The sequence below is a fragment of the Felis catus genome, chromosome D1 (assembly GCF_018350175.1).
Source record: "Felis catus isolate Fca126 chromosome D1, F.catus_Fca126_mat1.0, whole genome shotgun sequence".
NCBI classification, from domain to species: domain Eukaryota; kingdom Metazoa; phylum Chordata; class Mammalia; order Carnivora; family Felidae; genus Felis; species Felis catus.
Window position 1 is genome coordinate 64,953,400 of NC_058377.1, and position 21,558 is coordinate 64,974,957.

The following is a 21,558-nucleotide window of genomic DNA, read 5'->3' on the forward strand; positions in this document are numbered from 1 at the left end:
CTGTGCATTTTTTTCTTTGTAGAAAAGGAGAAAAAAAACCTTTCTTACCTAAAGTTTTTTTCCTACACCATTCATTTCCTTCTGTCCTAAGAGCCTCAGGGGTGGGTGGGAAGGCATCATGGCTTGGTTGGAAACACTATCATGTGGGTTGAGGCTGTCCTGTCTCTGGCTGTGCTCTTCAAATTTAAGGATGGTGAGAACCACACACACACACACAGGCTTGGAAAGGCTGGAAGAATAGTTAAGGATAGAAGTTACTTAGGTTATCACAGTCCTCTGCAAGAATGGGCTGTTTGGTTCCTGAGTGTCGCCCTGAGGGCCCGGCCCTTGGGAACAAAAATAGGGTTGGTTTATTTTTTACCCTAGATTTGGAGTTTTTATGTGGCTAAGATAATTTCCTGCCTCAATCATGGCCTATATCTCCTTGGCTCTGCCTCTGTGGAAAACAACAGTACAGGTTCTTACTAAAAAGGGAAGAGGTTTTTGTTGTTTAGTGGTTAGGTTAAAAACAAGTCTTTTAAATACATCCAGGATGGTCCTGGTTTACACCTATTGTGCTGGCATAATTATAATTAAAGTCCCCTTTCCCCAAAGTGTCTTAGTTTGTACCATGAGTCATTGATCACCCAAGTCCTAGGAGGTACAGACAGTGTGGTTCTTCTAGGCCATCTCTTCTAAAGGTCAACTATGCCTCCATTCTTCAACACACCTTCCTTCCTGGGTGTAGTTTCTGGAGTGTGTATACTGCCAGTCCTAGAGCTAGCAAGGTGCTTTCTTTTGCTCTTATTGGACAGGAAAGAGCATCTCCTGGCTGGATCACCCACCTGATTTAACCAAGCATGGTCCCAGGTGACGCAGTGGCTTCCTAGGCCAACTGTCTGTCCTCCATGCTCTGCCACAGTGCTCAAAGGTCACTGAAAACTAGTACCTGGGGGCTCATCCAAGTTCACAGCCCAGACCAGTTCTGAAAAATGAAGACAATGGTGAGAGCGAGAGCAGGCATGACAACGAAAACCAGTGCTAGGATTTGGTCATCCTGAGTTGTATGTACACATAATTGTCATCCCTGAAGGATAAAATAATTCTGGAAAATCCAAAAGACGAAACAACTGGTGAATAATCAAAATTTCTAAAATATAAATATGTTAATATTTATTATTGCCGTTTAAGCCAACCAAGAGCTAGGGCAGCAAGAACCGTCATGAGCTCTTAGTACTTCTGGCAGGAACTATTCCCATAAGCCATTTCCCCCAAAGATTAACATTCAAAATTAAAGAGTTGGTTAGGCAACACCTTACATACCATCCTCAAAAATACCTGAACATCCATACACTTTTCACACCAGTTTTGTCTAACACTGCCCTTTCTGCCAAGAATGTTCTCTTCCTTGGCCACCTGAAGTTCCCAGCACGCCTCAAGATCCAACTCGCCCGTCAAGTGTCTTGGAAGTACTTTGGCCAAAATGATCTTTATGTTTCTATAGATTTGGGTCCATGTCTCAATTAGAGCATAAAGCCTTGTACAAGAAAAGTAAATTATCTACCACTTATTGAGTGGTTATGTATGAGACAGGAGGGCTAATGCTGTTTTATATGCACTGAGGAGTTCACGTTTAATCCTCCTAACTACCCTATGAGACCTGGACTTGTACTCCCCTGCACTAGATAAGAGAAAACCAAGACTCAGAAGGGTTAAGGACCCAACAAGACTCTATGGACAGAATAGGCATGGATGGAATCATGACCGACATTTCTCTGCTTGCAGAATTCACCATCTTGAGCCCTTTTATAGTTAATAGTTCACTGAAAATAATAAATTAGACAAGGCTCCCACACCAAATTTTGTTTCTCAAAGTTAGGAATTGAGCCCCTGCTCCCACTGCCTACCCCTGGGCAGTGTCTAAATGAACACACGAACGAACAAGCTAGAAACACACACATCTTAATAATGGAAACATATATACTAAGGCAAAAAAGAAATTAGAACCAGGGACCCAGGACTCCTCATAAGTCAACCCCTCACAGTGAATAAAAGGAAATAATGGAAAACAATTTATCAAAACAGTTCAGAGCACCTACATTATTTTTTACCTTAAGCATTACATCTAGATCATTTATAGTACGTTTTAAACTACATTCTTTAAAGTGAATCAAATATTCTACACAGAGATAGATGCAATATACTTCCTACAGACTCAGTCTTCAATGACTTCTCTAACAAAAATGTTAATTTCATCAACAAGAAATGCCTAGTGGTAGCTGACATATTAATATGATCCTATACCTTTTGACAGTCTATAGGCTTAGATGTGTGATTTTAACTATTTTCCTGGCATCTTAGACAACTAGGAACAATGGAACTCCAAAAGCTCTATCTACCCTCACATAATTTAATTTTCACGTCTTCTGCATTTTATGATTGGGAATGTTCTTGGGAATGTGTCTTCTTTAAACTCCGGTCTTACATGTAAACTGAATTCACTCATCTTTACTAGCCAGGATACCTGGGTGCCATTTTATCTCCAGAAGACACATGGCAGATGGCACCTTAGAGATGAGGTCTTTAGTTTGGTCAAAATCCTTCCAGTCATAACCTACCTCCTACTTTCCCGACCCTTCTCAAAAGACCCAGATACCTGAATAGAGAACAAATAGTCTCTTACCCTGGCCTATATAGCTATAGGGGCTATATGCCCCTGCTATATTGGTTCTCTGCAAAAGACACACGCTGCAACTTCCCTTTGGGGCTGGCACTTTGTCTACAAGCTCAGTTGTCCTCACTTCTGTTTCAATTCATGTGGCTGCAGAGGGCACATTTAGAATAGCTTCCAGGCCAGGACTGCTGTAAGCACATGGATTCTTTCCCTATCCCTGGCTCTCTGGCCACCTGCGCATCTCATGGAGGACCAGCATTCTCACACGGCTTTCTTGTAGCCTTAACAGCCTCAAACCTTGGATCTGGAGGGCAAGGCCTAAAAAGTCTCTATTTAAACCTTCTTCTGGCCACTGAGGGCCAGAGGTATAAAGGTGCTTCTGGGTTGGCAGTTCTGTGAACACAACAGGGATAAAGGAAGCTAGAGATCCAGGCAATACTGGAGCAAAACAGTCCCCCAACAGGTCTCCAGGCTCCTTCACAAATCACTGGGGGCTTCTGCTACTCTGAAGAAAAGCAGGTATCTGAGGCAGCAACAGTGCTCCTAAAAAGGCCCTTGCTGTGGCAAACGGGCTTCAGCTCACACAGCAGAGTCCTACCCTGCTCTGGCCCCATCATACCCACAAAAAATGTTCTCTTCTTGAACCCAGGAGACCACTAACCTGCTCAAGGCCCAAGAATAAGACATCTTGGACTCTCAAATCTTCACTTTTGCAACCATAAGTCCTCATCACGTGTAAACTGATGTTCGTTCACAGGTAAACCATCTGCTACTCCTAGCACGAGGAGTTAGACCCCTGTCCCTGAGTGTACAATAGATCAAACATAATTACTCAGTGGATCGACTCTCTGGTGGAAGAAAGGCATAAAGAGTGAAGCTGTATTATGTTCATACTAATTGCTACCGTGTTTTACAAGGTGACAGGTGTCTGAGCACCAGGAAGGATACATGATATCCATGGTAGTGGCCTGATTAGCTAGGATATTTAAACACAGAATGAAGTATAGGGCACAGGGCCAAGGATGAAATCGGAGAAGGGAGAGAAAGGTCACCTTGGGACTAGAGTAATGGATACTTCCCCAAACCAGCTGTTTTCAACTCCAAATCCTGGGGGTTCCGCTTTCTCAATGTACCATCTGTATGTGCTTTATCAGTGCTGATGCCCAACCCTTTATCCCTGAAGTCTTGGGGCCATACTTCTTTGGTGGCTTCCTCTTGTTCAGTGTAATTGTCTGCACTGAATCCAGCATTCTCTGCCAAGACCGCAGGATCCTCCTCTTCATGAAAACAGCAGGAACATGTTTCTGGCTTTGGGTCACATGAGGTAACAGAATTATCTTCCTGGACTCTGGGGTCAGTAGGCACTCCCCACCCCAAATGGTCTGATTCTTCACCTTCTAGCAATTCCATTCTTTCAGCTATTTCTTCAGCAGACGGTTCCTTGGGGTCAGGGTAATCCACTAAGATGGTTTCTTGCCTACGCTTGATGCAATCTGAAAGGTCATAAATTGGGTAAGTTTCTTCAGGGTAACCTAGAGAAAAAAGCAGCAAAAAGTCTTACTTTGTGTTGAAGAGACATTCTTTGTATTAGGCTCAAAGAGGCTTCTTGGGCAGCAGCTATCCTGTCCCAACAAATCCATTCAAGAAATCTCTAAGAGGACTCTAACAGTTCTAAAGTTTCACTTGAGTAAATTCTTAGCAATCTGGCAGACTACCCCCATGTTCTTTGAAATACAAACCAATTCAGAAGAAAAACTCTTCTTAAGTGCAGGGTGCTTAGGGCGGAGCGGAAGTCTCACACCACCAACTTCTGCTGTAGTGATGAAGATTAAACAAACATGAGCCTTCGGTTAAAAACAAACAAACAAAAAGTACCAAACACCAGAGAGCATAGCTCAAGGCTAATGTTTATAATTTCTATTTGGAACCATTTCCAAATCTTCCTGGGTGGGGAGAGGAGAAGAAAAGGAACACTAAGCTCTTCGAAAAAATATACCATGAAGGCTTCCACTAATCAAAAGAACTGAAATGGCTTGCAAGTGTCAGAGAGAGAGAGAGAGAGAGAGAGAGAGCGCGCGCGCGCGCGCACACTCCAGCAAGACATGCCCAAGATCCCGAAGGACAGGAACTGCGTTTTCACAAGACACAATCCCTATTGTTGGCTTCTTCGTCTTCACAAAATAGAACAAAAGAGACAACAAACCGGTAAACAAAATAAGTAGTACTGGTACTGAATTCCAGCTATGATAATGAGAAAAGACAAAATGTTGCCAAATTAAAGAACGAAATGAAATAAATCTGTGTCAGGCAAGCTGCGCCAGAGCAGCAGATGGGCCTCGCTGGAGCTCATATGCCAGAGCTGGCAACAGCAGCCGTACACGCTACACGATGTGAAAAGCCGGAGAATTCAAAATCCATTTGCACATTATGATAATTGGCAAATTTCAACCCTAATACAAACCACTTTTTGCCTGCAAATTCTGAAAAGGGTCTTTTTTTTTTTTTTTGATGCAGTGTAGAGTGTGGAGAGACATATTTTAACAACATGAACTGTTTTTTTTTTTTTTCTGATCATAAATCATACAGACTCAGTGTAAAAATTTTGAAAAACACAGACAAGTTTTAAAAAGAAAACACAAGTCACCTAGAATCCCACCATTGATGATAATTTGTTGTGTTGCTTCTGGCCTTTTCATCATATATTATACTCATTTTTTCATTCAATATTAGATCATGAGCACTTCTCCATGTCATTAGGCATTTTAAAGTCTGCAAAATATCCCATCATACAGCTACATAACTCACCTGCCTTACCATGCCTTTTCTGTAAAACCTGTAGATTCTTTCCTATGCTCCCTTATTGTAAGTAACACAGCAGCTAAGATCTCTGAATATTAATCTATGTCCACTTCCCCATTTCTTTAAGATACACTTCTAGAGGGTGTCTGGGTGGCTAAGTTAAGCGTCTGACTCTTGATTCCGGCTCAGGTCGTGATCCCACAGTTTATGAAATCAAACCCCGAGCTGGGCTCTGTTTGGGAATCTCTCTCCCCTTTTTCTCTCCCTCTCTCTATGCCCCTCTCCTACATGTGGGTGCATTCTCTCTCTTTCTCTCTCTCTCAAAAAGAAACTTAAAAAAAGATACACTTCTGGAAATATGAGAACTAAAGTTTAGGATTAGACATTTTAAAAGCCTTTTTTACACCCTGCCAAATTACTTTCCAGAAGAATGTATACACTTTTATTTTTACCAGTGATGTAAAAAAACAAAACAAACAAAACAAACACACACACAAAAATACAACTGTCCATCTTATACCCTCATCATCACTGATAGTAGTAGGTTAAGAATCTTGCCAATGCTATCTTAGTTCCCAAGCTTAACTTACTGTGTGTGGGTGGAATGCTAGGTAAAAGAGTTTAGCTACCCAAGGCCCTCACTGCCTCCTTGGTCAAGGGCAGGGGGTCCTGGGGAGGCTTACCTGCTAGTTAGCTCCTAGTCACTGAATGCTTAAGAGATGTCCATTTTCTGGCATGTTCCTGCCTTCTCCTTACACCAAGAACAAAGCCTACCTTTGGAGTTCCATGGCTATCTGCTTTAGTTTAAGAGGGGGAGGCCTGCTGAAAATCAAATAGGCTCACAAATGGGCTTCTAAGGTAGCCCATTATCTGCCAACACTACTGGCTATTCAAGAACTTCGTTAAAAATATGAGCAAAACTCACTGATCCTAAGAGGAAGTCAGCAGGGGAGCCAAACTAAGCAAACTATGTAAACAGCCCTAAAAGAACAAAAACAAAAACAAAAACAAAATAGTCAATGTAGGAAACAGGAGTTAATATCAACTTATAATGGATATTCCCAGTAATATTAAAAATAATACTGCATTGATAAAACCCAACCAGGGTTCATTATAAAAGGGGGAGCAAACAGGCAATAAGAACCATTAGAGCTGGGAAAACTGTACAGCAACATGCAGAAGAATGAACCTGGACCAATTTCTTACACCATACATAAAAACTCAAAATGGATGAAAGACCTAAATGTAAGACAGGAAGCCATCAAAATCCTTGAGGAGAAAGCAGGCAAAAACCTCTTTGACCTTGGCTGCAGCAACTTCTTACTCAACACATTTCCAGAGGCAAGGGAAGCAAAAGCAAAAATGAACTACTGGGACCTCATCAAAATAAGCTTCGGCACAGCGAAGGAAACAATCAGCAAAACTAAAAGGCAACTGACAGAATGGGAGAAGATATTTGCAAATGACATATCAGATAAAGGGTTAGTATCCAAAAATCTATAAAGAACTTCTTAAACTCAAAAAACACCCAAAAAACAAATAATCCAGTGAAGAAATGGGCAAAAGACATGAATAGACACTTCTGCAAAGAAGACATCCAGATGGCTAACCAACACATGAAAAAATGCTCAACATCACTCATCCTCAGGGAAATACAAATCAAAACCACAATGAGGTACCACCTCACACCTGTCAGAATGGCTAACATTAACAACTCAGGCAACAACAGAGGTTGGTGAGGATGCAGAGAAAGAGGATCTCTTTTGCACTGCTGGTGGGAATGGAAGCTGGTGCAGCCACTCTGGAAAACAGTATGGAGGTTCCTCAAAAAACTAAAAACAGAACTACCCTAGGACCCAGCAATTGCACTACTAGGGACTACTACTGTATCCAAGGGATACAGGTGTGCTGTTTCGAAGGGACAAATGTACCCCCATGTTTATAGCAGCACTATCAACAATAGCCAAGTATGGAAAGAGCCCAAATGTCCATTGATGGATGAATGGATAAAGATGTATATATATACAATGGAGTATCAAAAAGAATCGGCAAAAAGAATGAAATCTTGGGGCGCCTGGGTGGTGCAGTCAGTTAAGCATCCGACTTCAGCCAGGTCACGATCTCGCGGTCCGTGAGTTCGAGCCCCGCGTCGGGCTCTGGCTGATGGCTCAGAGCCTGGAGCCTGTTTCCGATTCTGTGTCTCCCTCTCTCTCTGCTCCTCCCCCGTTCATGCTCTGTCTCTCTCTGTCCCAAAAATAAAAAACGTTGAAAAAAAAAAAAAAAGAATGAAATCTTGCCATTTGCAACTACATGGATGGAACTGGAGAGTATTACACTAAGTGAAATTAGAGAAAGACAAAAATCACATGATTTCATTCATATGAAGACTTTCAGAGACAAAACAGATGAATGTAAGCGAAGGGAAACAAAAATAATATAAAAACAGGGAGGGGGACAAAACAGAAGAGACTCATAAATATGGAGAACAAACTGAGGGTTACAGGAGGGGCTGGGAGAGGGGGGATGGGCTAAATGGGTAAGGGGCATTAAGGAATCTACTCCTGAAATCATTGTTTCACTATATGCTAATTTAGATTTAAATTAAAAAAAAAAAGAACTATTAGAAATAGAAAATATTGGGGTGCCTGGGTGGCTCAGTCGGTTAAGCGTCTGACTTTGGCTCGGGTCACGAACTCACGGTCCGTGGGTTCAAGCCCCGCGTCGGGCTCTGGGCTGATGGCTCAGAGCCTGGAGCCTGCTTCCAATTCTGTGTCTCCCTCTCTCTGCCCCTCCCCCGTTCATGCTCTGTCTCTCTCTGTCTCAAAAATAAACATTAAAAAAAAAATTAAAAAAAAAAAAAGAAAATATTTCAACTTGAGAAAGGGAGAAAATAGACTGAAATGGACACAGTACGTGAGATCAAGCCCTGCACTGGGCTCTGCATGGACAGCATGGGGCCTGCTTGGGATTCTCTTTCTCCCTCTATGTCCCTCCTCCACTTGCTGTTTCAAAGTAAACATTAAAAACAAAAAAAACCAAACAAACAAAAAAAACAGGGGCGCCTGGGTGGCTCAATCGGTTAAGCATCCGACTTCGGCTCAGGTCATGATCTTGCGGTCTGTGGGTTTGAGCCCTGCGTCAGGCTCTGTGCTGACAGCTCAGAGCCTGGAGCCTGCTTCCGATTCTGTGTCTCCCTCTCTCTCTGATCCTCCCCTGTTCATGCTCTCTGTCTCAAAAATAAATAAACCCTAAAAAAAAAAAAAATTAAAAAAAACCATTTTTTTAAATAAACAAACAAAATGGACATGGCTAAAAGGCAGATTAGTATATTAGAAGTCAAAGTCCAGAAATTCTTCTAAACAAAGGTAAAAATGAAAAGGAGATCGAAACTGTGAGAAAATACACACTGCACTGAAAGCTGGCCCAGGACTACCCAATCTCCAAATCACTGGAATTCCAGAATGAGGGCAGAGTAGGTTGAATGGAAGCAAGAACCAGAAAAAAAAAAAAAAGGTACAAAAGATCACTTAGCTGCAGACTCAAGTCTTCAGATGGAAAAGACTCACTAAATGCTAGGCAGAAATACTACGAAAAATCCACATTTTCATATACACTCAGATATGCTAATGAACCTGCCCAAATTCAAATGTGTAAGGATTAAAAGATTATGAATTTTCAGACAGAAAACAAACTAGCTAACTAAAAGCAGGTTCCCTACAGAGAAGAAGAATCAGACTGTGGTAAGATTTCTCATTTTCAACATCAAAGAAAAATAAAGCAACTTTATTTGCAAGTCATCTTGAAGCAAATCGTCTTCAGCTGTGTAAGGAAAAAGAGCACAAAATTACCTGTATCAAAGTGAAAAATGGCATATGCAGATAGATATCCAAGTACTCGTCAAGTACACTTGGGGGTGACAGGGTAGGGGTGGAAACACTTAGGAACTCTGATACAAAGAAAAAAAATCAAAAAAATTGAGAAAGAACATACTGCATATGAGAAAGCACTGAACAATGAATCGGTAGAAATTATCAATGTAAAATAATTGAAACTGTGGTTAGAAATTTAATGCCATTGTTCAGAAATACTTAAAACAGGCTACTATACTTAAAAGTTAATATCACTTGGACCTAAATTCTATATAATTTCAACACCTGAGAGGTAGACAGAAAATGAACGGGATATCAGGACAAGGTTATATAAAGAGATTTGCAATCTGGAGGATAAAATGAATTCCAGTTTTTATTTCCTTGATTACTAGTGAGACTGAAATACTTTTTAATGTTTTGTTAGCAAGGTGCATTTTTTTTGTGTACTGCTTACGTAGGAGGATTTCAGTGTTTTATAAATTATAGAATTCTTTATGTACTAAAAGGTATCAACTTCTTTTCAGTCATACTTGTCACAAATATATTTCCTGTTTAGAGTTGGCTTTAAGTTTTGTGGTATTCTCTAATCTACAGAAAGTAAAAGTTCTATGTATTCAGAGTACACTATCCTTTCCCTTAAATTTTTTTCACTGCTTTTATTATTTTTTTAACATGAAATTTATTGTCAAATTGGTTTCCATACAACACCCAGTGCTCATCCCAACAGGTGCCCTCCTCAATACCCATCACCCACCCTCCCCTCCCTCCCACCCCCCATCAACCCTCAGTTTATTCTGTTTTTAAGAGTCTCTTATGGTTTGGCTCCCTCCCTTTTTTTTTTTTCCTTCCCCTCCCCCACTGGTCTTCTGGTAAGTTTCTCAGGATCCACATAAGAGTGAAAATATATGGAATCTTTCTTTCTCTGTATGACTTATTTCACTTAGCGTAACACTCTCCAGTTCTACCCACATTGTTACAAAAGGCAGTATTTCATTCTTTCTCATTGCCAAGTAGTATTCCATTGTGTATATAAACCACAATTTCTTTATCCATTCATCAGTTGATGGACATTTAGGCTCTTTCCATACTTTGGCTATTGTTGAGAGTGCTGCTATAAACATTGGGGTACAAGTGCCCCTATGTATCAGCACTCCTGTATCCCTTTGGTAAATTCCTAGCAGTGCTGTTGCTGGGTCATAGGGTAGATCTATTTTTAATTTTTGGAGGAATCTGCACACTGTTTTCCAGAGTGGCTGCACCAGTTTGCATTCCCACCAACAGTGCAAGAGGGTTCCCATTTCTCCACATCCTCACCAGCATCTATAGTCTTCTGATTTGTTCATTTTAGCCACTCTGACTGGCATGAGGTGGTATCTGAGTGTGGTTTTGATTTGTATTTTCCTGATGAGGAGTGATGTTGAGCAGCTTTTCATGTGCCTGTTGGCCGTCTGGATGTCTTCTTTAGAGAAGTGTCTATTCGTGTTTTCTGCCCATTTCTTCACTGGATTATTTGTTTTTCGGGTGTGGAGTTTGGTGAGTTCTTTATAAATTTTGGATACTAGCTCTTTGTCCGATATGTCATTTGCAAATATCTTTTCCCATTCTGTTGGTTGCCTTTTAGTTTTGTAGATTGTTTCCTTTGCAGTGCAGAAACTTTTTATCTTCATGAGGTCCGAATAGTTCATTTTTGCTTTTAATTCCCTTGCCTTTGGAGATGTGTCAAGTAAGAAATTGCTGCGGCTGAGATCAGAGAGGTTTTTTCCTGCTTTCTCCTCTAGGGTTTTGATGGTTACCGGTCTCACATTCAGGTCCTTTAACCATTTTGAGTTTATTTTTGCAAATGGTGTGAGAAAGTAGTCTAGTTTCATTCTTCTGCATGTTGCTGTCCAGTTCTCCCAGCACCATTTGTTGAAGAGACTTTTTTTCCATTGGATATTCTTTCCTGCTTTGTCAAAGATTAGTTAGCCATACTTTTGTGGGTCCAATTCTGGGTTCTCTATTCTATTCCATTGGTCTATGTGTCTGTTTTTGTGCCAATACCATGCTGTCTTGATGATGACAGCTTTGCAGTAGAGGCTAAAGTCTGGGATTGTGATGCCTCCTGCTTTGGTCTTCTTCAATATTACTTTGGCTATTCGGCGTCTTCTGTGGTTCCATACAAATTTTAGGATTGCCTGTTCTAGCTTCGAGAAGAATGCTGGTGCAATTTTGATTGGGATTGCATTGAATGTGTAGATTGCTTTGGGTAGTATTGACATTTTAACAATATTTATTCTTCCAATCCATGAGCATGGAATGTTTTTCCATTTCTTTGTATCTTCTTCAATTTCCTTCATAAGCTTTCTATAGTTTTCAGAATACTGATCTTTTACATTTTTGGTTAGGTTTATCCCTAGGTATTTTATGATTCTTGGTGCAATTGTGAATGGGATCAGTTTGTCTTTCTGTTGCTTCATTATTAGTGTATAAGAATGCAACTGATTTCTGTACATTGATTTTGTATCCTGCGACTTTGCTGAATTCATGTATCAGTTCTAGTAGACTTTTGGTGGAATCTATCAGGTTTTCCATGTAGATCATGTCATCTGCAAAAAGTGAAAGCTTGACCTCATCTTTGCCAATTTTGATGCCTTTGATTTCCTTTTGTTGTCTGATTGCTGATGCTAGAACTTCCAACACTATGTTAAATAACAGCGGTGAGAGTGGACATCCCTGTCGTGTTCCTGATCTCAGGGGGAAAGCTCTGTTTTTCCCCATTGAGGATGATATTAGCTGTGGGCTTTTCATAAGTGGCTTTTATGATGTTTAAGTATGTTCCTTCTATCCGGACTTTCTTGAGGGTTTTTATTAAGAAAGGATGCTGAATTTTGTCAAATGCTTTTTCTGCATTGATTGACAGGATCATATGGTTCTTTTCTTTTATTAATATGATGTATCACATTGATTTGCGAATGTTGAACCAGCCCTGCAGCCCAGGAATGAATCCCACTTCATCATGGTGAATAATTCTTTTTATATGCTGTTGATTCAATTTGCTAGTATCTTATTGAGAATTTCTGCATCCATATTCATCAGGGATATTGGCCTGTAGTTCTCTTTTTTTTACTGGGTCTCTGGTTTGGGAATCAAAGTAATGCTGGCTTCATAGAATGAGTCTGGAAGTTTTCCTTCCCTTTCTATTTTTTTGGAACAGCTTGAGAAGGATAGGTATTATCTCTGCTTTAAATGTCTGGTAGAACTCCCCAGGGAAGCCATCTGGTCCTGGACTCTTATTTGTTGGGAGATTTTTGATGACTGATTCAATTTCTTTGTTGGTTATGGGTCTGTTCAAGTTTTCTATTTCCTCCTGTTTGAGTTTTCAAAGTGTGTAGGTGCTTAGGAATTTGTCCATTTCTTCCAGGTTGTCCAGTTTGTTGGCATATAATTTTCCATAGTATTCCCTGATAATTGCTTGTATTTCTGAGGGATTGGTTGTAATGATTCTGTTTTCATTCATGATTTTATTTGGGTCATCTCCCTTTTCTTTTTGAGAAGCCTGGCTAGAGGTTTATCAATTTTGTTTATTTTTTCAAAAAACCAACTTTTGGTTTCATTGATGTGCTCTACAGTTTTTTTTTTTATATTCTATATTGTTTATTTCTGCTCTGATCTTTATTATTTCTCTTCTTCTGCTAGGTTTGGGGTCTCTTTGCTGTTCTGCTTCTATTTCCTTTAGGTGTGCTGTTAGATTTTGTATTTGGGATTTTTCTTGTTTCTTGAGATAGGCCTGGATTGCAGTGTATTTTCCTCTCAGAACTGCCTTTGCTGCATCCCAAAGCGTTTTTATTGTTGTATTTTCATTTTTGTTTGTTTCCATATACTTTTTAATTTCTTCTCTAATTGCCTGGTTGACCCACTCATTCTTTAGTAGGGTGTTCTTTAACCTCCATGCTTCTGGAGGTTTCCCAGACTTTTTCCTGTGGTTGATTTGAAGCTTCATAGCATTGTGGTCTGAAAGTATGCATGGTATGATCTCAATTCTTGTGTACTTATGAAGGGCTGTTTTGTGACCCAGTATGTGATCTATCTTGGAGAATGTTCCATGTGCACTCGAGAAGAAAGTGTATTCTGTTGCTTTGGGATGCAGCGTTCTAAATATATCTGTCAAGTCCATCTGATCCAATGTATCATTCAGGGCCCTTGTTTCTTTATTGATCCTGTGTCTAGATGATCTATCCATTGCTATAAGTGGGGTATTAAAGTCCCCTGCAATTACCACATTTTTATCAATAAGGTTGCTTACGTTTGTGATTGTTTTATATATTGGGGGCTCCCATATTCGGCACATAGACATTTATAATTGTTAGCTCTTCCTGATGGATAGACTCTGTAATTATTATATAATGCCCTTCTTCGTCTCTTGTTGCAGCCTTTAATTTAAAATCTAGTTTGTCTGATATAAGTATGGCAACTCCAGCTTTCTTTTGACTTCCAGTAGCAGGACAGTTCTCCATCCCCTCACTGCTTTTAAAAAATGTAATTGTAGATTCACTTGTAGTTATAAGAAATATAGAAACCCCGTGTACCTTTTACCCAGCTTCTCCCAATGATGGTATCTTGCAAAACTATCCTACAATAGGACAATCAGTATATTAATATTGATGAAATTAATATACAGAGCATTTCTATCACCACAAGGATTCCTTATATTTCCCTTTCCCTTTTATTGCCACACCTAGTCCCTCCTGCCCCATTTCCTCCTCAACCTCAGGCAACTACTACCAATCTGTTCTCCATTTCTATAATTTTGCCATTTCAAGAATGTCCTATAATCACACGGTATGGAACCTTTTGGAATTAGCCTTTTTCACTCAGTATAATTATCTGGAAATTCATCCAGGTTGTTGCATATATCAATAATTTACTTTTATTGCTGAGTAGTATACCAAAGTATCAATGTACCATAGTTTGTAACCATTCACCTGCTGAAGGATGTCTGGGTTGTTTGCAGTTTGGGGCTACTACTAATAAAGCTGCTATGCATATTAACGTACAAGTTTTATGTGAACATAAGTCTTCACTTCTGAGGTTAATGCCCAGGAGTGCAACTTTCAGGTTGGACAGTGGATCTAGTTTCTCCACATCCTTGTCAGCATTTGGTGTTGTGTTTTTTTACTTTAGTCATTCTGCTCGATGTGTAGTGGTATTTATTGTGATTTTAATTTGTATTTTCTTAGTGGCTAATGATGTTTAACATCTTTACATGTGCTTGTCTGCCATCTGTGTATCTCCTCTCTGGTGCAAGTCAGTTCATATCTTTTGCCCATTTCCTAACTGGATTGTTTATTTTTCCCTGTTTTGAGAGTTGTTTATATACTCTAGATATAAGTCCTTCGTTGGACATGTGATCTGCAAATATTTTCTTTCACTGTGTAGCTTGTCTTTTCATCATCTTAACGGGGTCTTTTGCAGAGCAAAAGTTCTGGATTTTGATGACATCCACTTATCAATTTTTCCTTTTATGAATTGTGTTTATGATGTCAAGCCTAAAAACTCTTTAGAAAATCCTTGGGACCTAGGATTAGGCAAATTTTTTCAAAAAAGGTTTATAGTTTTACCATTTACATTTATGTTGATGACCCGTTTTTAATTAATTTTTGTGTAACATGTAGACCTTGGTTTGATGATTATTTTTTGCTACGGATATCCAGTTGCTAGAGCACCATTTGTTAACTCCACTGAAATGGTTTTGTAACTTTGTCAAATATCAGCTGTACATATTTATGTGGTTCTGGGTTCTCAGTTCTTTGATCTAGGTGTCTGGTCCTATACCAGTATCACACAGTTTTGATTACTGTAGCTATATAGTAAGTGTTGGAATCAGGTAAACTAATTCCTCCAATTTTCCAAAACTGTTTAGCTATTCTATTTTCTCTGCTCCTCCGTATACATTTTATTTATTTATTTTTATTTTATTTTATTTTATTTTTAATTTTTTTTCTATGTTTTTATTTATTTTTGGGACAGAGAGAGAGCATGAACGGGGGAGGGGCAGAGAGAGAGGGAGACACAGAATCGGAAACAGGCTCCAGGCTCTGAGCCATCAGCCCAGAGCCTGACGCGGGGCTCGAACTCACGGACCGCGAGATCGTGACCCAGCTGAAGTCGGACGCTTAACCGACTGCGCCACCCAGGCGCCCCAACATTTTAGAAGAATCTTGCCCAGGGGAGCCTGGGTGGCTCAGTTGGTTAACCTCCAGCTCTTGATTTCGGCTCAGATCATGATCTCACAGTTCATGAGTTCTGTGCTGACAATGCAGAGCCTGCTTGGGATTCTCTCTCTCCCCATCTCTCTGGCCTCTCACTCATGCGCACTCTCTCAAAATAAACTTTCAAAAATATATAAATAAAATTGATATCAACATGTTCTTTGCTATTATGTAGAAATACAAAGATTTTTGTATTTTTATCTTGTAATCTAACACATGCTGAATGCACCCCGGCAGTTTTAAAAATGGATTCCTTGGGGTTTTCTACAAAGGCAATCACGTAATCTTCAAAGAGGAGCAGTTTTGTTTCTTCCTTTTTAATCTGTATGCCTTTTATTTCCTTTACCTGCCTTACTACACTACCTATTTTTTTGGATTATGCTGAATAAGAGTAGTCACCCTTGCCTGTTCCCAATCTCAGGGGGAAAGCATTTATCTTTGATCATTAAACATAATGCTAGCTGTAGGTTTTTGTCGATTCTCTTTATCCAGTTGATGAAATTCCCCTCTTCCTAGTTTTCTGAAAGTTTTTATTATGAACGGGTCTTGTAATACTTTTATGCTCAAGAAATCCTTTCCTGCTAAAAAGCCAGTACATATTCACAACCATTTTTTCTATTTTTTAAAGGTTCTTCTTTATCCCTAACTTAGTATATCCAGAATCACTTCACTGTTAAATGTGTAGGCTCTTCAGCTCTAGCAATGATGGAGACAAGGGGACCCTTTTCTTTAAACACCTAGAAAACCAGATGAAAAATATGACGCACTGATTTCTAAGCATTACTAAGTAGTGTAGCATGATCCCCGAGAAAAGGGAAACCGAGCCAGTGGTCCCACCGAGCTGGGAAGATAGACTACAATTTAGGGAGACCAGGGCAGCTAGAATTTACAGGGAAGAATACTAGAAAGAAAGAAGCTTTGCAGAGAAAGATCCCCAGGGATCTTCAGAGACAACTCTTCATGCTTTTAATGGAGTTCTGACCTGTGCATCTATGTGAAGGAACTACCCAAGGCCAGGAAAAAACTACTGAAAGGCCTCAAGATTCTTAGAGCTCATACATAGCTGGGAATAGTTCATGTTCCTACTAGCCAGAGTGGAAAGACATTGTGGAGCATCAGACAGAATCTTGAGGTTATTGCCTTACTAGTGGGGCTAAATTAGCCAGAGTAAAGGTTGCTCTGGACCCATTCTCACAAATCTTAAAAACAAGCCTGAAGGAATCTGGTAACTTAACTGTGTTAAAAGTATTTTAATGGATTTCTGGTAACTTAACTGTGTGTTCAAAGTAAGTCCAACAGCTATGTAAAGTACTAAAACAAAATACAGAATCCAATGGTGTAAAATTGGCAATATCTATCATCCAGTCAAAATTTAGCAGGCACGCAAAAAGGGCAATGAAATAAGGGGCCATAGCAGAGAGAAAAATTATTCACTAGAAACAGACCCAGAAGATCAGATCAGCAGCCAAGACTGTTAAAAAGCTATTACAAATATGCCAAATTTTTAAGAAGGTAGAAGACTATATGAATATATAAGAAATGGGGGGCGCCTGGGTGGCGCAGTCGGTTAAGTGTCCGACTTCAGCCAGGTCACGATCTCGCGGTCCGGGAGTTCGAGCCCCGCGTCAGGCTCTGGGCTGATGGCTCAGAGCCTGGAGCCTGTTTCCGATTCTGTGTCTCCCTCTCTCTCTGCCCCTCCCTCGTTCATGCTCTGTCTCTCTCTGTCCCAAAAATAAAAATAAAAAACGTTGAAAAAAAAAAAAAAATGGAATATGAAATCTTTAAAAAAGATCCAAATGGAACTTCTAGAAATAATAATATCTGAATTAAAAATACACTAAATGAGATGGAGAGCAGATCATATACTACTGAAAAGATTAACAAACTTAAAGGCACAGTAAGAATAATTATTCAAAATTAAGCACAACATGAAAAAAAAAGAACGGACCATACATTGATATTGACCTGTAAGGACAATATCAAAGGTCTAACAAATGTACAACTAAAGAACCAGAAGAAGGAGGGAAGGGGGGGGAGGGGGAGGGAGAGAGAGAGGGGGAGGGAGAGAGAGAGAGAGAGAGAGAGAGAGAGAGAGAGAGAGAGAGAGAGAGAGAGAGGGAGGGAGGGAGGGAGGGAGGGAGGGAGGGGTCATTAATAACAGCCAAAGTGGTTGGGGCAGGGGAATCAATCAAGGATCTAGGTTTTCACCTTAAGAAACTAGAAAAAAAATAGTGAATTAAACCAAAAGAAAGGAAATAGTAAACAACAGAAATCAATGAAACAGGAAACATAAAAGTAGTAAAACAACAACAAATGAAACCAAAACATCGTTTTTTGAAAAGATAAACCTGTCACCAGTCTGACCAGAAAAAATTTAAATTAGAGAAAGAACAAATTACCAGTATCAGGACAGAACAGAGAACATCGCTACAGATCTTACATACATTAAATGAATAATAAGGTAATATAAACAACTTTATACTAATAATAGATATGACAATTTGGATGAAATACGTAAATTCCTTGAAAGAAATAAACTATCAAAGCTCAGTCAAGAAGAAATAACCTGAACAACACTGTATCTATTATAGAAATTAAATTAATAGTTATCTAAATCTTACCAAGATAACTCTAGGCCCCAATGGTGTGTCATCAGAAAATTCCATACTTAAGAAAAAAATAGCAATTATGCAAAGTCTTCTAGAAAATAAAAGAAGGAACACATTGCAATGCATTTTATGAGGCCAGCATTACCATGAAATCAAAACCAAAAAGATTACAAGAATGAAAAACTATAGACCAATTTTCCTAAACACAGAAATAAAGAGTCCTTAGCAAGTTGAATCTAGCCATATAGAACATCATGACAAAGTAGAGTTTATCCCAGGAATGTAAAGTTGTTTAAACATTCAAAAATCAATGTAATTCACTGGATTAACAGATGAAAACAAAAATAATATGATCTCAGTTGACAAAAAGTGTTCACAAAATTCCGTTATCTATTCATGATTAAAAACTCTTGGCAAAGTAACACTAGAAGGACACTTCCTCAGTCTGAAAAAGAGCATCTGTGAAAAACCAACAAACAGCTCACATCACACTAATGGAGAATGTGTGAGTGCTTCCCCCTAATATCAGGAAAGCAAGGATGTTTGCTCTCACCACTTCTATTCAGTATTGTGCTAGAGTTTCTAACCAATGCAATAAGGCAAGAAAAATAAGAGACATACAAATTGGAAACTCAGAAGTAAAGTTGTCTTTATTCACAATTTGATTCTCTATGTAGAAAATTCTACAAAATCTAATCCTAAGAAATCTAAAGAGAAAAAAAAAGCTACTAGAACTGTGTTTAAAAAGGTTATAGGAAACAAGCTCAGAATACAAAAATAAATTGTATTTCTAGGTAGTAGCAGTAAGCCATTAGAAATTTTACACTATCACCGAAAATAGGAACTACTTAAGCACAAGTTTACAAAACATGTGCAAGACCTATACACTGAAAACTATAAATGCTGCTGCGAAATTAAAGATCAAATAAATGGTATAATATAAAATGTTCATGGATTTAAAGATTCAGTATTGCCAGGATGTTAATTCTTCCAAATTGACCTAAAGATTCAATGTGATGCCAATCAAAATCTCATTGGGCTTTTTCATAGAAATTGACATACTGATCCTAAATTTATCTGAAAATGAAGGGCTAGAATAACCAAATAATTCTGTAATAAAAGGAAAAAAACAAAGTTGAATTTACACTACTGGATTTCAAGACTTAATATAAAGACACAGTGATAAAGATATTGTGATACTGGTTTAAGTATAGGCATGATTTCACACATGTGACATTTAAGAAAACAAATGACCAAATAAAAAAGAGAAACAAAAAAAAAAAAAAACAGACTCTTAAATTAGGGAGAACAAACTGGTGGTTGCCAGAAAGGTGGGTGGGCAATGGATGAAATAGGTGAAGGGAATTAAGAGTACACTTATCATGGTGAGCACTGAATAACATACAGAATTGTTCAATCATTATATTTTACACCTGAAACTAATCACACTGTATTAATTATACTTGAATAAAAGAATTCTCGGGGCGCCTGGATGGTTCAGTCGGTTAAGCGTCCGACTTCAGCTCAGGTCACGATCTTGCGGTCCGTGGGTTCGAGCCCCGTGTCAGGCTCTGGGCTGATGGCTCGGAGCCTGGAGCCTGCTTCCGATTCTGTGTCTCCCTCTCTCTCTGCCCCTCCCCCATTCATGCTCTGTCTCTCTCTGCCCCCAAAATAAACATTAAAAAAAAAAAATTAAAAAAAAAAATAAAAGAATTCTTAAAAAGCAAATCCAGAATAGACCCACACATACACAGTCAACTGAATATCAACATGCCAAAGTAATTAAATATAACAAAATAAGTAGAAATAATTGTACATAAACTTGGAAAAAAATTAACCTCAGTCCTAATGCCTCACACAAGATAGAAGAACTAGCTCAAAATGTATCATAGGCCTAAACAGAAGCTAAAACTACTTTTCTAGAAGAAAAACATAGAAGGCAAACCTTCAGTTAGGAAAAGATCATAAAAGAAAAATGATAAGCTGAACATCAAAATAAAACTTCTGCTCTTTGAAAGATGCCACTAAGAAAATAAACAGCAGGGGTGCCTGGGTGGCGCAGTCGGTTAAGCGTCCGACTTCAGCCAGGTCACGATCTCACGGTCCATGAGTTCGAGCCCCGTGTCGGGCTCTGGGCTGATGGCTCGGAGCCTGGAGGCTGTTTCCGATGCTGTGTCTCCCTCTCTCTCTGCCCCTCCCCCGTTCATGCTCTGTCTCTCTCTGTCCCAAAAATAAATAAACGTTGAAAAAAAATTAAAAAAAAAAAAAGAAAAGAAACAGCAAAACCACAGTTTAGGAGAAAATATCTGTAAAATACATAACTGATAATAAACATATCCAGAATATGTAAAGAACTCTTGCAACTCAATAAAAATAATCAACCCAATGAAAAAACTGGCCAACAATGTGAACAGACACTTCACTAATGATATAGAGGTGGCAAATAAACACATTAAAAAATGTTCATCATCATCATCATCATCATCATCATTGGGGAGATGCAAATTAAAATCACAAGTGGGATACCACCATTCATTCACTAGAATGGCTAAAATTAAAAAGACTGACAATACCAAGTGTTACCAAGGATGTGGAGTAACTACAATACTCATACGTTGCTGGCTGAAGGCAAAATGATGAAGCTATTTTGGAAAGCAGGTTGACAGTTTCTAAAAATGTTCAATACACACTTTTTAAATAAAAACCCAGAAACCTAATTCCTGGGTATATACTTAAAAGGAATAAAAACATACGTCCACAGACTTGTATGCAGAAGTTGATAGCAGCTTGATTCATAGCAGCTCAAAGCTGGAAACAACCCATATGTTCCTACACTAGTGCCTGGAGAAACAAACCACAGTATATCAGTGTAACAGAATACTACTCAGCAATTTAAAAAAGTGCTGACACACTCAACATGTGAATCTCTAAAGCATTATGCTAAATCAAAGAAGCCAGAAACAAAAGCACATGTGCAATATGATCCATTTATATAGAAAAGGTAAAACTGTAGGAACAGAAAGTGGTTAAGTTGTTGCCAGGGCAGAGTAAGGGATTAGTTGCCAAGGGGGAGGGAACTTACTGAGAAGATGTTAACGTTATCACGATTGTGGTATAATCATACCACTTGACACATTTGTCAAAACTCATCCAACCACACACTTAAAACTGGTGAATTTTATTGTATTTACATTTTATGTTTTTTTAGGTTTTTATTTACTATTTATTTTCAGAGAGACAAAGAGTACAAGCTGGGTAGGGGCAGGGAGACAGAGAATCCTAAGCAGGCTTCACACTGTCCACACAGAGCCCGACGCTGGGGCTCAAACCCACTTAACTATGAGATCATGACCTGAGCCGAAATCAAGAGTTGGACACTC

At 39.1% G+C, this 21,558-nt stretch overlaps 1 protein-coding gene across 13 annotated transcripts in view; it reads right to left on the minus strand.

Moving 5' to 3' along the window:
• Positions 1-1,130: 1,130 nt before the first annotated feature.
• RIC3 (RIC3 acetylcholine receptor chaperone) overlaps positions 1,131-21,558 on the minus strand; it is a 70,983-nt gene continuing 50,555 nt past the window's right edge. For 7 of the 13 annotated variants that reach the window (XM_045038910.1, XM_006937071.5, XM_003993084.5 and 4 more), the window contains one exon: positions 1,131-4,185. In XM_045038910.1, coding sequence (XP_044894845.1) covers positions 3,713-4,185 — 473 coding nt within the window. In that variant the 3' untranslated portion in view covers positions 1,131-3,712. Of the gene's footprint in view, positions 4,186-4,392; positions 4,467-20,931; positions 21,020-21,558 lie in introns of all 13 variants that reach the window. The other 6 variants (XR_006586354.1, XM_045038913.1, XM_045038911.1 and 3 more) reach the window with 6 other exon arrangements.